Source organism: Hydra viridissima, unplaced genomic scaffold (assembly GCF_058129835.1).
Source record: "Hydra viridissima isolate aposymbiotic clone 2 unplaced genomic scaffold, HvirCarnegie_v1 scaffold_1, whole genome shotgun sequence".
Lineage (NCBI taxonomy): Eukaryota > Metazoa > Cnidaria > Hydrozoa > Anthoathecata > Hydridae > Hydra > Hydra viridissima.
In genome coordinates this window covers 2,406,568-2,426,812 of record NW_028324300.1, presented here as the reverse complement: position 1 = coordinate 2,426,812, position 20,245 = coordinate 2,406,568, and the positions used below count along the sequence as shown (strand labels likewise).

At 31.2% G+C, this 20,245-nt stretch overlaps 1 protein-coding gene and 1 pseudogene across 2 annotated transcripts in view; one reads left to right on the top strand and one right to left on the bottom strand.

Annotated features, from left to right (window-relative positions):
- Positions 1–12,028, bottom strand: part of LOC149892884 (uncharacterized) — a 59,218-nt pseudogene extending 47,190 nt beyond the window's left edge. The window contains exons 1-10 of the transcript XR_016450889.1: positions 11,595–12,028; positions 10,823–11,380; positions 10,460–10,510; positions 9,951–10,004; positions 9,544–9,563; positions 8,885–9,252; positions 8,177–8,799; positions 7,956–7,997; positions 4,585–4,641; positions 4,365–4,418 (exon numbers count right to left, since the gene is read on the bottom strand). The product of XR_016450889.1 is annotated as an uncharacterized LOC149892884 (transcript). The remainder of the gene's footprint in view (positions 1–4,364; positions 4,419–4,584; positions 4,642–7,955; positions 7,998–8,176; positions 8,800–8,884; positions 9,253–9,543; positions 9,564–9,950; positions 10,005–10,459; positions 10,511–10,822; positions 11,381–11,594) is intronic.
- Positions 12,029–18,812: 6,784 nt separating this feature from the next.
- Positions 18,813–19,927, top strand: LOC149892883 (uncharacterized). The gene is made up of 4 exons (XM_090082308.1): positions 18,813–18,927; positions 18,989–19,103; positions 19,200–19,291; positions 19,479–19,927. Exons 1-4 carry the CDS (start codon positions 18,813–18,815, stop codon positions 19,925–19,927), a joined length of 771 nt encoding a protein of 256 aa, XP_089938434.1.
- The last annotated feature ends 318 nt before the right edge of the window (positions 19,928–20,245 follow it).

The window sequence follows — 20,245 nt, the reverse complement described above, 5'->3', positions numbered from 1 at the left end:
GCGTACTACACCTTTGGTAACTATAATTAATTAAGAATACTAATTTGTTCTTTGGGTAAAGAAAACTTTTAAAGATTATGATCAAGTATTTTACATATTAAATTGCTTAAAAAGTAGTTATGAGTTATAGCAATATCACAAAAATAACAAAACTTACCTAAACGAAAAGCCTTTCTTATTTCTGCGGAAGCATGAAAAATTATCTTCATTGATGTCGGAAGACAAGCTTCTTAAATAACCACTTCCTTTAATTAGTGCTTGATGGCCGACATTTCCTGCTAAATTGCGTATATGGCAATATACTGAATTGGTAATCTTCTCTTGTTTCAGTTTATTTATCAAAAATGTTTTAATTTCTCTGCACTTTTGCCAATTTTCATTATCTTTTTTTTATTATTATTATTCAGGATCACATATACTGACTGGATAAAAAATTGTGTGGGCATTATTTGTTCTATTATCTGTTTTTACACTGTTCAAGCATTTTTTAGATATACTTTTGTTCCCACATTGAGCACCTTTAACCCAGCTTCTTAATGATTTGGTGTCTTTTAAAAGTGGGTAAGATAAAAGGATGTTTATTGATATAAAAATGTCTGGTAAAAGTAAACATTTATTTCTCTTCATAAATATCCAATTTTTTTTTAACTTTCAAACTATTTTTTTAACTATTTACAAATTTATATACAGTGAAAAACTCCTCAAAAACTACTCCTTTAAAAATACTATTCCAGTTAAAGTTGAACCAATTATTCTTTCCCAAGTTTACTCTTATAGACAACCTTGCCGATGATTTATCAGTTTCTATATGCTTTTGTATGAATTGGTAATAATTAATATAATCCTCAATATTCATAAGTTTTAATGAAAATCTAACTTCATAAAGCTACTACGATTGTGTTATATTTGAGATCTCAAAGATTGGGAAACCGTAAAAAGGGTGTTAGAAATAAAGCCCACCACCAAGCACATTGATTGTAGTAACTCAATTTCTAGATTTAGGTTGTGAGATTACCTTTTGAATAATTTATTTTATTTAATGTTCATTAATCTGTTAAAGCATGAACCACTAATAACTATTTAGCTTATGCACAAAAATGAGGATGATTTATTTTATAAACACGGGAAAAACTGATCGTACTCTTCATTTAGAAAAGCTTAAGGAGTTCAATGCTTATATAGTGCAATACCAAAAATCGATAAATATTATTTTATTTTAAAATAACATTTATCTATTTTTAAAATCTTTTTTACTAATTAAAAACATTCTCTACAAAAAATTCCTCTTCAATTTATCCTATAAAAATAACCTCAAATAGGCTCATAAAAAAACCGCTCAAACTATATTCACATTATTTTAAGGAAACTACGTCAATATCCGCTGATGTAACTTCTTCCTCGCAATTCAATTACACTCCTCTTTGATCCATAAGGATCTTAATCAATAGCAACAACTTTCAAAGTATTTAGAAGGAATCTGTATTTCTTGCTTGCTCCTATGCAGGGGTACTTCGGTTTTCTGGACATCGGTCGCCAGTCTCAAGATAAATCGCGTCCTCGCTTACCGGCATTGATTCCATGTTTTCGCCGCATTTTACACCATTATTGCCAACCTCTAATTCTACATCTGCCATATTGCTGATGTAGAAATAGAGGTTAGCTGCGGTGCTTCCCTGTGAGTTTGGCAGTTGACTCCACCGTGAGAATCTTGAAGGACCACAGTCGATCAAGCTCAATTAACTTTCCCCAAGTAAATCATTACCATCTTTTGAAAGTATTGATCCTGATGAAACTGAGGATTTTGTAAAAGCTGACAATATTTCATCCTTTGATGATTTGTGTGAAAAAATAATGTCTAAATCTATATTTTTTTCTTTCTTAATAATATTAAATATCTATGAACACTGTTTATATCTTCAATATACTGATGCATTAGACAACTTGGATGTTCTGAAGTTTATTTTAAAGATAAAAAATGATTTATCATTTAAAAAATGTTTTACTTATGAAGGTGTTTAAGGAACTGTAAAATGGTCCGAACTTAAAAAACCTTTTAAATTTGAAAAAGATGCTATTGTAAAACTGTCTAGATTAAATGAAACTGCAATTTTTCCTCAACCAACCGACCGTCAAAGTATCTTAACTTGTTTAAGAGTATTTTGTGATGAGACTCTAGCTGCTTTAAATACTCATTTATCCATAAAAAAAAATATTGATGACACTACAGTTTTTTTTATCTATTTTTATCAAATTTTTTAAAACTGTTAATGTTAAAGAACTTTATGAAAACATTTGTACTAGAGATGAAAGGTCAAAGAATAAAAAGTTTAACCATAGATACTTCTCGTGCTTTTTCGCATAAGTGTCGTGGAACTGTTGAACTAGTGAAACATTCATTACTTACAAGTCATAAGTATGTTTATCTTGGACATTTTACCAGTGATCCTATTGAGAAAGCATTTGGAAAACTTCGATAAGGATCAGGTGGTACCTTTTTATAAATGTTCAGCAAATATTGCAAAAAGTTGTCTTTAAAAAAAGACAAAATTTTGCTTAAATATTGGAATGACATCTAGTCTAACATTGTTCTAATGATTTACAAGCTTCATTAAGTCATTTATGTGACAAATGTAATAATGTAATGCAAGATGATAATTTTTTGAATGCTTTTTATAATCTTCCGGTTACTGAAAGCGATTTGTTTAATGAAATTAAAATATCTTTGATTTAAATTGCTGCCTATGTCAATAAAGAAGATCCTCCATTGAAGATATATCATTTATTATGATGAATTTGGAGAATATATCAGAGAGATTAATCATGGTGGGTTAACTTTGCCTGGTGATAACATCTGCTATTGGATATTTTATTCGTACAATTTCTTTCACCATCTTTACAAATGTGTCTGTCGCGTCAGCTTATCCAACAGCTTTTTGATGGTATCTGACTTTTATGGATTTGCAAATGCTTCAAAAAAGCATCCTTGTCAATATATTTCTTAACAATTATTACCATCTTTACTCCCCGAAATCTTCAAAGAAACCCAAAATGAAAATATTGAAACTATCTTAAACGTGATTAAAAGTGAGTCTTTACGATATTATTATGAAATGCGGCTGGTTTGCATTTAATAAACGATTTTTTCATTAAGGAGGTTTTATTTGTTACAAAACCTTTATTTGTGATAAACTAATTACTATCTAATGAACTAATAAATCTATTTATCAAATAACCCAAAAAAACGAATGCTTCCATAAAAAAAACTCGGCTACAGTTTTTTTAAAACCCGTATGTTTATTCGGCCTGTCACTATAGTTAGCCATATTATAAACTTTTAAAAGTTTCTAAAATGCTTAAACTTTGAATTGTTAAAAAAAAAAAAAAAAAATGCAAAAGGATATTAACTTCAGATAGCTTTTATACCATTCATTTATGAAAATTGGTAATTAAGCTCATGTTTTATTGGTGTTTTTCACCAAAATCTTAAAAAACATTTTTCTTAGGATTCATTGTAAATATTAACTCATTTTTTATAGACAATTAAGTAAAAGTTATGTTCTTTAAGCAGTTTTCCGAAGCATTATTATTCCTTACTTATAGAATATAATTACATATTATTAGTGGTTTACCGAAACAACTTCTAGCAGAATATTTGCATAGATAAATTATAAATAAAGTCTTAAGCAACTTGGTCCTTTTTTTATTTTTTACCCGTTACACTAGTAATAATTTTTATGCATGTTTGGCACGAAATAACTTTCCTAGAAGATTTAATATCACTCTTACGACTAATTGCAAATTATAATTTTGCTATATATATGCTATATATATTAAGTTTATGCGTAAATATGATAAAATTAATATTGGTCTTGATTGTATAAACTTATCTTTAAATAGTAGTTTTATTTTGCATTTTTCAAAATATTCGCATGAAATGGTTTTTTTTTTTTTTAAAAAAAAAAATGATTTTCCACAGCTCCCTGATAAAATGATAAGCCATCAGACGATGGGTCTGAAAACCTCTTAATAACAGTCATAATGATTTATTATGAACACTTCATCTTAAATTTTATCACTTATTTAGCAAAGCCACTGCATAACCCTTTGTCATCTTATTAAATATAAATCTGGCTAAACACTGATTTGCAAAAATAAGAGAAAGACATACAGGACAAAAACTGCAACTTTCATTTTCAAAGAATTAACTCAAAACCTAGAATGTGTAGTTTATTTTGAGTGGGCTAGTTTAGTTTTTACTATTTTACTTGCTAAATATAGATTCTGTAAAGTTTTAATAGCTTATATTTCATTATATACAGCTAATAAATAAAAGTAAAACAAAAGTTAACAACAAAAATCCTCACAACGTATGTAACATTAGGGGAGCATTTATGGTCTTCTTCAATTTGGTGGGAGTTCTAAAATTTAAAATTTTTAAGGTAATTAATTGTAAGGTTAATTAGTTTCGAGAATTTATTCTTTGCACATTTTTGTTTTATAGTTTTCAAAAAATAATACATATCACATATGTTATATTTATTTAGTCGATAAAGGAGCAAGAAAAAAAAAAAACAAAAACTTTACCTGTGGGTGTTCCCTACAGCTAAAATCTTTTTTATTATAATTGATGACATTGGGCACCTAAAGATGAAAATTATAAAAATAACATTTGCAAGGCTTTCAAATTATTTTAAACTCTTGTGAAATCTAACGATTTACCGCAGAGCTTTAGTGCAGGTGGTTGTCAAGTAAACTAATATTACTGTTACACCTAAGCAAATTTATTAGCATCAAAATGAAACTTTTTTTGAAAATTTTCTAAGTTTCAAATCATTGCTTATGACTGCTACGGTTAAGGAAAGAACTTTATTTACTCGTGGGCATAACAATTGGACGCCAGAACAATTATCTACCTTCATATAATTGGACAAAATTTACTTTTCACTGATAAGTAGAGGTCAAATACTAGTGCATCGCCTCCGTGGTTCTGACCAATTCTATCCCAAATACACTTAAAGAACTGTCAAACATAGCGCGCAATTCCGTACGCTATATATGGTATTTCAAATAAAAACTTCTGGAATGTGTTATTAACAACAAATTAACAATTGCATGGTTCCTAAGCAAAAGGATAAATGTGTTGGAGCGGCCCAGCAACAGCCCAAATCTCAACCTAATAGAAAACATTTATAAGAAAACGAGGGTGCTGCTCTTTTAATCCAATGCTGATAATGGAAATAATTTGAGTTAGGGTTGAGGATATATCTCTGCAATATTTTTAAAAACTCTCTGAAAGCTTCCCAAAAAGTTTTATATGGAAGAACAAATGGTAGATGCCTAAATATTAAATAAAACTTAAAATTTAACATTTGTGGTTTTGCAACCCTAAAAACCTAGACTCTTGGAAAAAGTATAAAAACTAAATCAAATTTCGCAAAATTTATGCGCTTGCTCTATGACTGGTAAAATCTCATCAGATCTGAATGCAGTCGGTTATATTGCATGAAAAATGGTGTGAGATGCTTTGTCTTTGATTTAGATGACACTTGTATTGATACATTTACAGCACTCAAAAGCATTTTTAAACGAAATGTGGTTTTAACATGATGAACAGGTTATAAAAAATCATAACGCATAGTTAGATCTTAAGTATTGAGTTTTTGCTTTGAAATTTTAATTACTTCTTATTAACAAACCCATGATAGATGAGAAGACAAATAAATTTATTAACTTCGATACATGCATCTCCAGTTTCAGTTTCAGAAAAATAAATTTCTACTTTTAGATGCTGAATAAATTTCGGTTTTTAATTGAAATAACAGAGAAAAAAAATCTATGTAAATTAAGCTACTTTTTAATTTTAATCCTTAAAAAAAAATGACCCTAAAATTTAAAGGTATTTTATTTGATATTTCTAAGTAAATTGAAAACTTTTAAACGTGCTGCAATCTCAATTTTAAAAAAAAAACTAGTTTAAAAATCGTTTCATGAGCGAATTTTCAAAAGTGAATATCTTTCATCTTCTGCTAACAGTTATAGCATCAAGTTTCTAGCCTTATCATGAACAATATATATAATATAAGCAAAATGCTTTTTCTTATTGGCTCAACTGGTTTTGTTTATGACGAAGTGGCCTGAATGATAAATTAATTCTTAGGTCTCGTTGACTTACTTTTACTTAACATTTAAAAAGTCTTTATTTCGTATATGTGTATAAGTGTGTATAAGTGTGATATATGATTCACTCATGGCATAATTCAATTATCACACAGTTAGAAAAATGTGACGTTAGACTGACGATTTATCTAAAAATTAACAACAATTTCGAGAAAAAGCAAGATATTGGTATTTACTTGTAAATTACAACATTAAAACCTTAGATGTTTAATGTTTTTTAGTTTTAGTGCTTTGTTACTGCTCGTAAGTATTCAATAACTTGATCTTTTCTTTTTAACATAGCTCTAATCAAATTATGTAGAACTCCACTTTTCAAGTATTTAAAAAATTTTGATAAACTATTTTTAGAGCATCTGCATTATCATACTTTTGTGACATTTGTATAAATTTGTCTCATAATCACGCCCACAGCCCACGTTGATCAACGTCGATCAACGCTATTTCAACGTTGTTTCAACGTTGTGTGCTTGCTGGGTTGTAATCAGCCTTTCGAACTGGCCTCCACAGTTTAAAACCGGGCAATCGTTTTTGTAAAAGCATGGATTCAATAGTTTTTTAGTTGGAAAAAAATTATTTTGCGGCGATACTTATTTTTAAATGCAATCAGTTTTAAAGCTTACAACACTTTCTAGATTCTACTGCTTTTTCTCCTGTGAAAAATAAGCTCTTTCCAGTTGAATAAAATACAAGCAGACCCTTAAGAAACCTTCTTCAAAACATCTATTTAAAAGATATTTTTGTTCTCTTACCTAATTACACTTTCATTTTACAATAAAAGTTTGAAAACCGTGTTCGTAATAATTATACATTAATTAAAACTTGGTAAACTGCATCTAGTAAAGTTATATGAATAAAATCACAAAAAACTTTTTCTCAAAAGAAACGTCGTATGAGTTTTCTAAGTGAATGGATTTCAGACTTGGTGCCAAATTCATTTCAACTCTAGCAATTTTTGGACTTTCATAGTTTGTCTTATTTTTTCTCTAATAAAATTAAGCGCTGATTTTGACTTAAGATAATGATTTAAATTTGATACCAATCATACGATTGTAGAAGAAGCTAACACAAGATTCTTGCAAAAAATAAAAGAATTGTGAAACAGTTAAATGTTTCGTGACTATACTATTATGACGCGTATTAAACTTTTTCTTAGTGGATATTATCATTTAATCCTAAAACATATCAATAGTTCAAACCTGAAAAATTTTAGCTATTATATTTATTATGAAACTTATTCACAATATGTAAATAAATGTCATAATAAATGTCACAATTTTTTTTCTGTGATTTTGGAACTCACGAATTGAAACTGGAAATGATAAATAGAATAAGAAGCTATGAAGGGAAATTTTACAAAGGCTAAAAGTGAACCAAAGAAACCTCAGAAATATTTAACTTTTCTTTTCCAAGAGATTTAAAACTACAAAATGCGAAAAATTTGAAAAGAGATAACTATCTAAAATGTTACGAAAGTAATTTTGTCAAAAATTATTTATGTGAATGAAAATTTTTTGATATAAGTTACTCAATTATTTGAGAGCTTCGACAAGGAAGACCACAATTTATTTTTAAATATCTAGTCATAGTCTAAAAGTAATCCTAATTCTTAACACAGTTAACAATAAAAGCCTTTGAACTTTAAACCATTTAATGTGACATAACAATTAGATTACAACATATCAAAATATAACTAAACAAAGTCCTAAAGAACTTATGAAATAAAAAATAAAATAAAAATCTAACCAATTTTTTATCAGTTTGTATATTAAAACTCATACCGATCCTGGCTGTTCAACTATTCCAGCAATCTTGACACAAATCTGTAATTTTAATATATATATATATATATATATATATATATATATATATATATATATATATATATATATATATATATATATATATATATATATATATATATATATATATATATATAGTTAGTAGTTGTTACTTAAGAGAATTTGAAAACAAGTTTGAAATTAGTGAAACACAATATTACTTGTTCAGAGGTGGGTCTGTTATCTGGGTCTTCATCCCAGCCTTGACAAATAAGTTGGAAAATAGGATGCTCCTTTGTTGCATTTTTATATAACTTAGCAGCATTATCTATATCTGGTCTTTCACCTTTTTTTAAAGCTTCAGCTAACAAAAAGTCGCTCATGGAATAAACAGTACCTGACCAGGCTTGGCATTTATCGTTCATAATTTCATATGATGTTAAACACCATGCATAAACATCTGTTTTAAATGATACTTCTTTAGTAGTTCTATTAATGATTTCAGGAGCAATATAAGACATCGTCATACCCTTGGGGCGATAATTTGTATATGTCTGTAAAATGTTATTATTTACTGAAACCATTTCATCAAAATCGGTAACTTTCAGTTGAATGTTTCTTAAAGTTCCAGTTACTAAGATATTACTTGGTTTAAAATCTTTATGAACAATTTGATGACAATGCAAATAATATAAACCTTTTGAACACTGGTGCACCAAATTTATTCTTTGTCCAAGATTAAAACATTCATTTTCATTAAAGTATTTCAGCAACTTGTTTAAGTCCTGAACTTGTTTTCCTCGAACATCTAATGAATAGTATTCAAATATTAGAGCAGAGGGATCTGTGCAATATCTCAGAAGTTACTAAGATATTACTTGGTTTAAAATCTTTATGAACAATTTGATGACAATGCAAATAATATAAACCTTTTGAACACTGGTGCACCAAATTTATTCTTTGTCCAAGATTAAAACATTCATTTTCATTAAAGTATTTCAGCAACTTGTTTAAGTCCTGAACTTGTTTTCCTCGAACATCTAATGAATAGTATTCAAATATTAGAGCAGAGGGATCTGTGCAATATCTCAGAAGTTTGACAATATTTTCATGATTCAGAGTAAAAAATTGTGTTGCTACTCTCTCCATTGTTTTGGGTGTTTGATTATCTTTAAAGACTTTGGCAGCAGCATCAATACCATCAATCTTTATCTTATATATTTTCGCAAACGACCCTTCTGCAAATTTATTTCCTTTTAAGGATGCTCGAAGATTATAATACTTTTTATTTTCCTTACTATTCATTAGGAAAGCCATTTATTATTTACTATTTCTAAATATAAGTCGAATTTGCATTTATGATATTATTCAAAACATTTTTTATTTTAAAAACTTATAGTACAGACCTACGAACTTACGGTATATTTCATGTTTTTACATGACAGATAAAATACAATTCATGTCAGTACCTATGCACTGTTTACAGATAACTCCTCCAAAGCAGAAAAAAAAACCAAACTGGCTAATTGATCTAGCTCATTGAACCATACATAAATGGAGAAAAAAAATGTTTGAGAAAATGCCATACCTGAAACTAAACTTTCCATTCTAGAAAAATGAACAAAAAAAAAAAATAGCAAAATGAATTAAACCCTGTTCATTTTTTTTGCAATAATGAATAAATTAATTGTTGACAAAAAAGATGCGCAAACACTTTTTTACATTTTCTTTACAAAAAATAAAAATAAGCCTTTTCCTCAGACTGCAGATGTCAATGCATTCGGCAACTGGGTTCATAATCTTTTAGTACTGAGCCAGCAGAGCCTTGTCAGTCTTTTGGTTGCATATGATGACGTTCAGCTTCTCTTTCTGATCTGGATCATAGAATGAGTTCCAGCGGGTCCCACCTGGATTTGGTTGTTTCCTGCCAATGACCCCCTTGATCTGTTTTGCCACTACTTTCCTCCTATTCTGACAATTCAATAATTGCTGTACCTTACCAGCAGTCTTCGTGAACGGAGCCTTAGCACCAAAGTTGCAACCTGGCACCTTAAAATATTTAAACATATTTAGTAATTTCTTAATGTTAAGTTTAAACTATAAAGCATTACAAGCTGTAACATACTAAAATGTGAAGATTGAAATACTGCGTCCTAGGACCTGTTAATTCTTAGGTAGGTATGTAGGTACATAAACAGCATAGCTAACGCGGGTGTGACTAGGTTCTTTTCTACAGGGTGGCGAGTAATTTTTTTTTCCTAACCTAGATTAGCATAGAATAACCTTGCCTAACCTATCCTAAGTATGATTCGCTTAGCCTAATCTATCATATCTTAGCTTAGCCAAACTTAATTCCGTTCAGAAAAACATTAGTTCAGATCGGAAACACTGCTAAAACTAATGAGTTGAAAGTCACCTTAGTAATATCTTCTGTCGCCATTAAATTGACTGTGGACACCACAGCGGAGATGAGTGAGCAGCTCCAGGCAGGTATTCTTATCCACCATATGTTCCAAGGCATCCTCCACCTCGACGGGCTTGACAACTGTCTCATCCTAGAAATATTGTGATATAAAAAATGACTTTAGAAAAGGTTCTATACCTCGGCAATAAAAAAATATATTTTACTTTTTAAAATGTAAAAAATAATAAAAAAAATAATTAAATATAAAAATATGAAATAATAAAAAGAAATTCCCGATAAATTGATTATTTATTAATAGAAAGCAATCCTTTTCATGTAACTTTAAACATATTCTCGAACTTTAAGTAAAATGGTTTAACTAGTTATCTTTTTCTTTTTAAACTGTCATTTTATATTAAACAAGAAGACAAATACAACAGTTAGAATCAACCTACCAGCCTACCTGATAATTCTCCAAAGCACCAGAAAGCTTGATTATGAAGGCAGCTACGTAGTTCGCACTTTTATCCGTTGTTAAGCTAACGGTCTTGCTGGAGAGGCTAAACTCATTGAGCAGATCCATCAAGGCCTTCGCTAGATAATCGTCTGTCTTCTGGACAAGAATCTCCTTTATGCCAAAGACAGCTTTTATCTCTTGAGGGTTTTGGAGTCACACCAGTGGACAGTCATTTCAAGAAAGCTGCTGTTGTGTGCGGACCAGCAGTCTGCAGTGATGGCCACATGATTCTTTTTCTCTAAGCTGCTGGTGAGGGTAGCTTTGGCCTCGTCTTACAGTTAGGCAATGTCCATTGACAGTTTCCTTCTGGAGGGAACTTTAAAGTTTGTATTCAAGAATTTCTGGAAGTTCATCATGGCAGGAGATTCTGTAACATGAGCTGGCACAATGTCTTTGATAATGAAGGTATGGTAAAGCCTACAGGCCCAATTCGAGTCGAATTTTTCTTTTAAGACAGACTCAATGCTGCTCTGTTTCTTGAGGGGGCCAATATCTGATGCGTCACTGCAAAAAAAGGAAAAAATGTACAATAAAGGTCAAGTTCAGTTCTTTTTTCAAAAAAACTTACGTTTTACTATTTTAACATAAAAAAGGAAGGATAAAGAATCCAAAAGCTAATGGATCTGGATACAAAATACTGCAGGAGACAAAATTTAAAGGGATCCATGCAGATTCAAAAACAAAACACTGGTTGACTAAATTACTAAATTATAACTACCTGGTTCCAGATGATTGTCTGCCACGCTCAGACCCAGCAATTAGAGCAGCTATGAAATCAGGAGCCTTCGGATGGTGCTGAGCTTTGTAGTGGACTTTAAGGTTGCTGAATGAGGAGGCAGAGTACTTGATCTCCTTGCCACAAACCTTGATACCAAACTTTCCCAAGCACCTCAGAGACATCTTTTTTTGGGTTTGGGCAAAGTAGGATCTAATATACGCATAGATTCGCGGTGATGACATTGTGGACAGGCTAACTATGTCGCCTGTGGTAAGCTGACTGTCTCTCTGACAGAAAGTTTGTGGCTTTACAATGCTATCATTGGAAAACTGGCCATCTTCTTGCCTGGAGGTTTCTTGTATTATCATCTCGTCTTCATCAATCCTCTGGCTCAATTCACTATTAAGCTGACTCGATATATCACTGTCGCGCATAGTACTAGGTAGCCGACTGACTTAAATATCAAATAATTGCCCAATTTAGTTTGCTTTGTTATCTAACTCAAACCTTTTACAGAAATTTAAATCTAATAAAATGATAACATAAATTAATGAATAAGATATTTCAGTATCAAGTTTTTTCTTTGCAATTAATTAGAATATTAAATAGATTACTCTAAAAAATTACCATTTCAGGTACAGAAAACAGTTGTTTCAATTACATTTACTGATATACAGAAAACTAGTATACATCTGTAGCTTTCTCGCAAAATAACGTTGCAATTCTCTTTTACATATTTCTCCAGAACAATTTATACTTCTGAAAATCAATCAAAAAATCCTGAATTAAGCGTCATAAAAAAAAACAACTCAAGTTATATATAGAAAAGTTCCTTGATAAAAGCAATTCTCATAAGAAAACTATGTAACGTCAATTCTTTTCATCAATTAATGTGATTGCTTCAACGCAATTCAATTATAGCAGTTCAATTAAAACCTCGCTATATCATTAGTACAGAGACAGGCTGGCATTATGGTTCATTTTTGCCAGAAGATCTCCGTTTTTTGTATTTATTGATTGTTCCACTTTTTAGTAAATGTTCTATGCTTGTCCCAATTTTAATAAAAGTATGAAACCCATCAATTATTATTTTTCAAGTAGTTAATAATTTATTAACATTTACATATATATACCGTATAATGTCTCTCATTTAAGTCTTATGGGGAAAAATAAAAGTTCAAATGGGAGAGATTTTCAAATTTTAAAATGTTGTCTTTTCTGATGCGTATTATACGGTGATATCGAATATATATATATATATATATATATATATATATATATATATATATATATATATATATATATATATATATATATATATATATATATATATATATATATATATACATATATAGATATATTATATATATCGAATTTTCTTAATTCGAAAACCTCCCACACTTGTCCAAAAATGAGAATAATTAGTTCGAAAAGCACTGGAAAAACCCTTTGGTGGGAACAATATACACACCTTCCTGATATGTAAAATCGAAAAATTGAAATCTTTTATGACCGTCTGAGAAAAAAAATTCAATTTGAAGTTTTCGGCATAGTCAAAAAAGTTTGCAAAATGGTACAATATGTATCTTTGGAATAAAAATTATAAAAATAAGTCAAAAATTGCATGTCGACTGCTTTGAGAATCATAATAAAACAATTTTTGCTTTTCTGAACTTTTTATTCTTAACAAATACAAGGTTATATTTTCTTATGTAATCAAAAAATTCTTCACAGCACTTTCCACATATTAAATTCAAAAAACAAACAGTGTATTCCTTTAATTTTACTCAGAATTTTAAATTCAAAATGATGATTTTCTTGAAAAATTTCAACAGGTTTTCAAGAGAAGCAAATGCTTTCACAAGTCCTTGCTGTTGAAATCAACAAGACAATTTTGTAGGTTTCGCAAATATTCTGGATGGTCTATTGGCATCTTGCATCTTTCCCAATGTGTCCTGAAGTTGTGATGGCCTCTGTGACCTGATTACTGTACTTGCCAAGAGATTCCTTCCTGTTTTCAATGAATTCCTTGACATGAAAGAAGACGGCGTGGACTTTAGGGATCACACTTGCCTTTGGCAAAAAAAGGAAAGAATTTTAGAACTGTGTGATTTTTTCAGCATAGTTACTCTGCAACTGATTTTCAAAACAAGAGGACACAACTGCATCAAACTTTCTGAGTCTATCAATCCATGGAAAAACTTGGAATGCTGAGTCTTCTCCAGCAAGTCTTTGAAGAAGATCAACATGTTTCAAAAGTTTTCGGCACTCATTGCCAGCAAACTGGCCTCCATGAAATGGCTGAAGCTTGATGTGAAGTGCTTTTGGCAATTTATCAGCTTTATCCCAGGTTTCTTTCAGGGTTTTAAACAAATGGTTCACCACACCAAGTAAAAGGTGAAGTTCCATGGGTGGAATCTTGTCAAGAACAAAAGTAGAGTCATGCACATCTAAGAGTGGATTATGAACAACATTTTGAAACTGTTTGGCCTTCTTGTGGTCCAGACCTGAATCTTGAAATGAAGCAAAGCACTTTCTTATTGAGCCTAAAGTGCGGAGTTTTCCACATTGTGACAAGTTACGGTGATCCGCATCACACCAAGTACATGGATGAGAGCTGGCATGGGATTAAAGCCCGCAAACAAGGTTTGCTAACTTCATGTCACAGGAGAAAGAAAAATCTTCTCCACTTGGACAAATTAAAGATGCTTTTGAGGTTATCATAATTTTCAGGAACATCCTCCGCAACTGCAACGAGAAGTTGGCGCTTAACTCCACTGTCTTTGGGTGTTTGAAATAACACAGCCTTTTTGCCTAGTGGTGAAATGGATGGAAGTCTTGTTTCTTCTTCATGAATACCAAGACTGACTTTAAGGAAACCACCTCCACCATCGATGCCCAACTTCACCAAGTAGTCACCTTGAACATGACGTTGCAACAAGATATCATTCAGTAGCTCAGACAGATTTTTGCAGTGAGCCACAAGTAGTTTTCTGGACTGCTGATTGTCATTTGAAATGGATATGTATGTGTGTGAGAAGTGGTCTGCCAATTGCTTTCCAATGTCAAGAAACTTTTCTTTAAATCTTGGCTCAACAACTTTTGTATTTGTGACTTAGTTTAATGTAGACGCAAGTTTTTGGATGTTGTTGGTTGACAGTCCAGTGTTGATTTGTATGCAGACAAGATCTTGAGCTCGTAGAAGTGGCACATCACCAAACAGTCTCTTAAGGTTTGAAGGACCTTTAGGAAAGAAATTTGATAAGCACCAAATTGAGACACTTAAAAAGCAGTGGCCTTGTTAAAATGCAAAGCATTTTATGTAGTACTTTTATTGTTGAAGTATTAAGCAAGATTCCCTTTACCTGGAGTAATTGCGCAATCCTGACAGTTCCATGAGGTGAGGACTGCTTTGCTGAGATAACAGTCGATGCAATCTGTTCACTGGCTTTTGGATCCTTTGAAGCAAGTTCTTTAAGAACTTGCTTCAAAGGATCCAAAAGCCAGTGAATTGCATATTCCACTGGGAACTCGTGAGTCAGAAAAGTGAAGTGTGAATGAAACTGATTTCTTGATTTGTTCAATCAAAAAACTTTTCAATTCTCGAGTACATTTGTTCAAATATAGGAAACAAACTGTTTTCCTAAGGTCATCATGTTTTTTAACAGAATTTGGCATTTTTGCTTTGAAGTTTAAAAAAAGTTGTCATGCATCAGAATCAAACCGATAGTTCGATACTAGTGGAATATTGGATACTCCTTAATCCGATACAAGCAGATTTTTGGAACATCGGAACTTTTATCGGAAGTGCCGACTTTTGCTAAATAGGAAAAAAACAAAAGATAATAATGGGATATTAAAAATATTTCTTAATAACAAATAATCGGAGTTTAAATTAACACCTGATGACTAAAAAATGAGACAACTTTAAAATTGTTATTATAGCCATAGTTACATAGCTATCAAATTTAATTTAAAATAAATTTATAAACAATTATATGATATTTAAAAAAATATATTTATTGGTTTTCAATAACATCATTAAAAGCAATTCGACCTAGACAAACTGAAGTCATTGAGGCATAACGTTTTGCCACTTCCGGATCCATTTTGTTAAGACAATTCACGATACGCCGTTTGAGTTGAGGAATGGTTCTTGCTTGCCAATTAGCCTCGTAGACTAAGCGTTTCAACTGACCCCAAAAGTCCTCAATCGGACGAGCTTCTGGTACATTTGGTGGATTTTTTACCTTTGGCAGGTATTTGATGTTATTGGCATCGAGAAAAGAAACCACTTCATTTCCATAGTGCGAGCTAGCTAAATCTGGCCAGAACAAGTATTCTTCATTTATATAATATTCATCAATGAAGGGTATTAACCGCTTGCGGAGACATCCGATGTATGCTTGTTTGTTGATTGCCTGGCTACTTTCAAAAAACATTGGTTATGAAGTCCCTTTGGGCGATATAATCAAAGAGACTAGCACCTTTTCCTCGTACTTTTTCTTTCTTTTAAATTTGACGTCGTTAGTTGTAGATGACACGTTGCTAGAATAGAAGCCATCGTTGCCAGCCAATGTTGTATTAGCATATGTGAAATATGATTCGTCATCCAAGACAAAATCAAAATTCCTAAAATTGCGATATATATGCCGACACAAAGGTTTGATTCGAGCTAGTTGGCTTTCGCTTCGATGTGGAATCTTTTTCTTCTTGTAATATCTTATATTTGTCTTGTTTTTAAGAATTTTAGATATATACGATTGCTCACAATCGAATCTTCGAGCTACTTGACGTTGTGAAACACCGTGATGAAGATCAAATGCTTTTTTCAATTGGTCTATGTGCTTTTTGTCCATTTTTTTCGCCTTTGGACCGCTACCTTTTTTTCGTTGATAGCCAAAATTTTTATCTACACGTTCTAGAGCACGATACATGGTCGCTTTCGATGCTCCTTCATCTAGAGAGTGTTTACTGTAAAGATTTTCGGCTTTTCCAGATGCGAATTTCTAAATGGGCAAATGCGTTTTCTTAGGTCTTCTTGCAAACTTGTTTTATACGGAGCCATTTTATTTAATATTTTAAAACTATAATATAATTTTAATAGAGTATTAAATTCCCTATAAGTATACTAATTTATTTCAATTGCATGATTATGAATAGCATACATATATTGATTTAAATTTTATCTCATTTTTTAGTCATCAGGTGTTACATTAACTATAATTATCTCTGAAGCCTTGAGTTTCAATTTAACAAGTTAAGCAGAAGACTTACTGCTAATTTCTGCAAAGTAACAAAAATATAAAATGTTATGTAAATTTAAGTAATGATTTTACACAGCTTCATCAGTAGACTTGATATGAGAAAGGTAAAAAAAAAAAGACAAACGTATATATATATATATATATATATATATATATATATATATATATATATATATATATATATATATATATATATTCTAATCGAGATGTTGTAGCACGAAACATAACATCTAAAAACGTCATTACAAAAGTATATTAATATTGTATTATGTTTGTATTTAAAACTCTTATATCTTTAGATTGTATATTATTGTTGAATAAAGCCTTTATTAAGAGGTTTATGTTTTTTATTGGGTTCATCACAATTTATTCAACATATATATATATATATATATATATATATATATATATATATATATATATATATATATATATATATATATATATATATATATATATGTATGATCGAAGAGGCTTGGTCTTGACCATAATGCACCAAATGCTGCGAAAGAATTGAAGCATTGGAAACGAACATTTGAGGTTTTATTGAGGATTGTGGAGAGGATACTTCAGATATATTTCGCTCCATCCTTAATTTTGTATCATCCAAAGTTTTTGATAACATTGAAGAGAGCGATTCCTATGAAAGCATCATTGAAACCCTGGAAAACTTATGTATAAAAACCCCTAATAAAATTTTTGCAAGGCATCAATTACTATTAAAGCATTAAACATCAGGTGAATCTCTTGAAGACTTTCTTCAGGAACTATGCTGACTAAGCAAAAACTGTAATTATAAAGATGTTTCAGCTGAACAATATTGAAAGCAACAAACAAGAGACGTTTTTATTTCTGGAATAACCTCAAATTACATTCGCCATTGCCTTCTTGAAAATTCAACATTGAATTTACAATCAGCATTTAACCAAGCTAGCTCTCTTGACATTGCTCTGAGGAAATCTGAGTCTTATATACAGAAAACCCCCTCATCATCAACCAGTCCAAATATTGTTGCTACTATAGAGTTACCAGTAGAATCTTCAGCAGCATTCAATGTAATGCCTGTTCATCCAGAAACAAATTGTTTCTATTGTGGTAATCAATCTCCCAACCAACTCAATCGAACCTCTGCTCGGAAAAATTTTCCGGCTCAAAATGTTACATTTTTAAATGTGGAAAAAAACGACATTTCTCCAAAGTTTGTCTTGGCCGGCCAACCAATAAGACCCACAGTGTTACTGCTGCAGTGCATGAACCAAATTTGTGTACTGTTTTAAGTGGTTGTCCTGAGAGCCTTTGCTCATGCATCTGTTGTTGTCAAAATTAATGTTTAATCATTAACAGCACTAATTGATTCTTGTAGATTATATATGTAAGCAAAATAGTTATTGATAATTTGAAAATAAAAACGTTACCTAGTAAAAGAAAAATTTCTAAGGCCCTCACAACAATGGAGTCTGGTTTTTTGGGTTGTTATTCAGTTAACCTGAATTAAATGGTTTACTGTATAAAAATGTTCGATTTGGTGTCTTGGAAATCTTTGTAGCGATATCATACTTGGCTAGGACTTCCAAAAGCAATACAAAAATCTTATTTTTCCATTTGGTGGAGAAAAAGAAGACTTAATAGTCACGAGGAAAAATAACTTATGTGCACCGCAAATGGCTCAAATAAATTACCTTCCTTGTTTACGGGTATTTCAAACAAAACGCAGCCAATAGCTACCAAATCAAGAAGATTTAATAAAGATGACCAAAATGTTATTGAAAGTGAAATATCACAGCTATTATCAGATGGTATAATTGAGCCATGCTTTTTACCATGGAGAACCCAGGTAGTGGTTGTTAAGGATCTTACTAAATCAAACAAAAAAAGACTTTGCATTGATTACTCTCAAATAGTTAACCTTTACACTGAATAAGATGCATATCCTCTCCTCAGAACAGATGATATGATATACGAGCTTGCAAAATACAAAGTATTCTCTCTCTTTGACTTAAAAAATGCTTACCACCAAATTCCTATAAAAAATTCAGATAAAAAGTATACAGTATTTGAGGCAAATGGTAAATTGTTCCAATTTTGCAGGATTCCATTTATAGTTACTAAAGGTGTGTCTTTGTTCAGAAAGATCGATGGACAAATTTGTTGAAGAAGAAAAGTTAAATGACACTTTTCCATACATTGACAATATAACAATTGGTGGCTATGATCAGCCATATCATGATGAAAATTGTCTACAGTTTTAAAGCGCGTCACAACGTTGGGGCTTAACATTAAATGAATCAAAATCTGTCATTTCAATTCCTTTGATAAATATTCTTGGTTCTTGCATTAGTCATAACAACATAAAACCAGATACTGAACGATTACGTCCTTTAGATTTACTACCTCCTCCATCTAATGTTTTATTACTTCGTCGAAGGTTGGGTATGTTTTCTTATTACTCAAAGTGGATCCCTTCTTTCGCTAAGTTCGACCTTTAGTTAATGTTAAATCATCCCAATCTACAGTAAAGCATTTGAAGCATTTCAATTACTAAAAAGGGAACTTCACTCTACCACTTTGAGTTCTATTGATGAGAGTTAACCTTTTGTTGTTGAATGTGATGCATCAGATGTAGCTGTATCAGCTAACTTGAAACAAAATGGTCGCCCAGTTGCTTTCATGTCTCGGACATTAAACAAAAGTGAAATTAACTACCCAGCAGTAAAAAAAGAAGCAATGGCTATTATTGAATTGTTACAAAATCAATTCCAGTTTATCACTGATCAGCGTTCTGTAGCTTTTATGTTTGATAAACGAAAGAAAACAAAGATTAAAAATAGTAAGAACCAGTGTTGGAGGATGGAGTTAGCAGAGTTTATCTATACTATATCGTATCGTCCTGGAAGTGAAAATGAAGTCCCTGATGCACTTACGCGTCCTTTTTGTGCCACAACTCAACCTCAAACAAACCTAAGCGATATACATAACTGTTTATGTCATCCACGAGTCAATCGTATGCTTCACTTTGTTAAATCTCAGTTCTTTCCTTTTTCCACGGAAGAGGTAAAGAAAATTTGAGGCTTGTCATTCATATCTAATTAGCTAAAACCTAACCTGACTCAGAAAGGAATAGCAACAAGTAATTCCACTCCATATCATCCCATCAGTAATGGAGAAGTTGAGATGTAAAATTGGTTGATCTAAAGAAATATTTGTTTTGGCACTAAAAACCCACAACCTAGATGATAAAAATTAAATTTTCAGCTCAAAAACGTAGATTATGAAATGATTTTGTGCTTCAATAGGACAGTCAATTAACAAAAAGATAAACTTAAAGCATAGCCATCACCACTCATTAGGAATTTTAAGCGAATGGGGGGGGGGGGGGGGAGGCAA

Bases quoted from the DNA above. Each gene is read 5' to 3' on its own strand.
- LOC149892883 (XM_090082308.1), top strand. From the start codon at position 18,813: ATGATATACGAGCTTGCAAAATACAAAGTATTCTCTCTCTTTGACTTA. The intron at 19,104-19,199 runs GTTTTAAAGCGC...TTCTTGCATTAG, and splicing joins CATGATGAAAATTGTCTACA to TCATAACAACATAAAACCAG. The intron at 19,292-19,478 runs GTATGTTTTCTT...GTGATGCATCAG, and splicing joins ATTACTTCGTCGAAGGTTGG to ATGTAGCTGTATCAGCTAAC.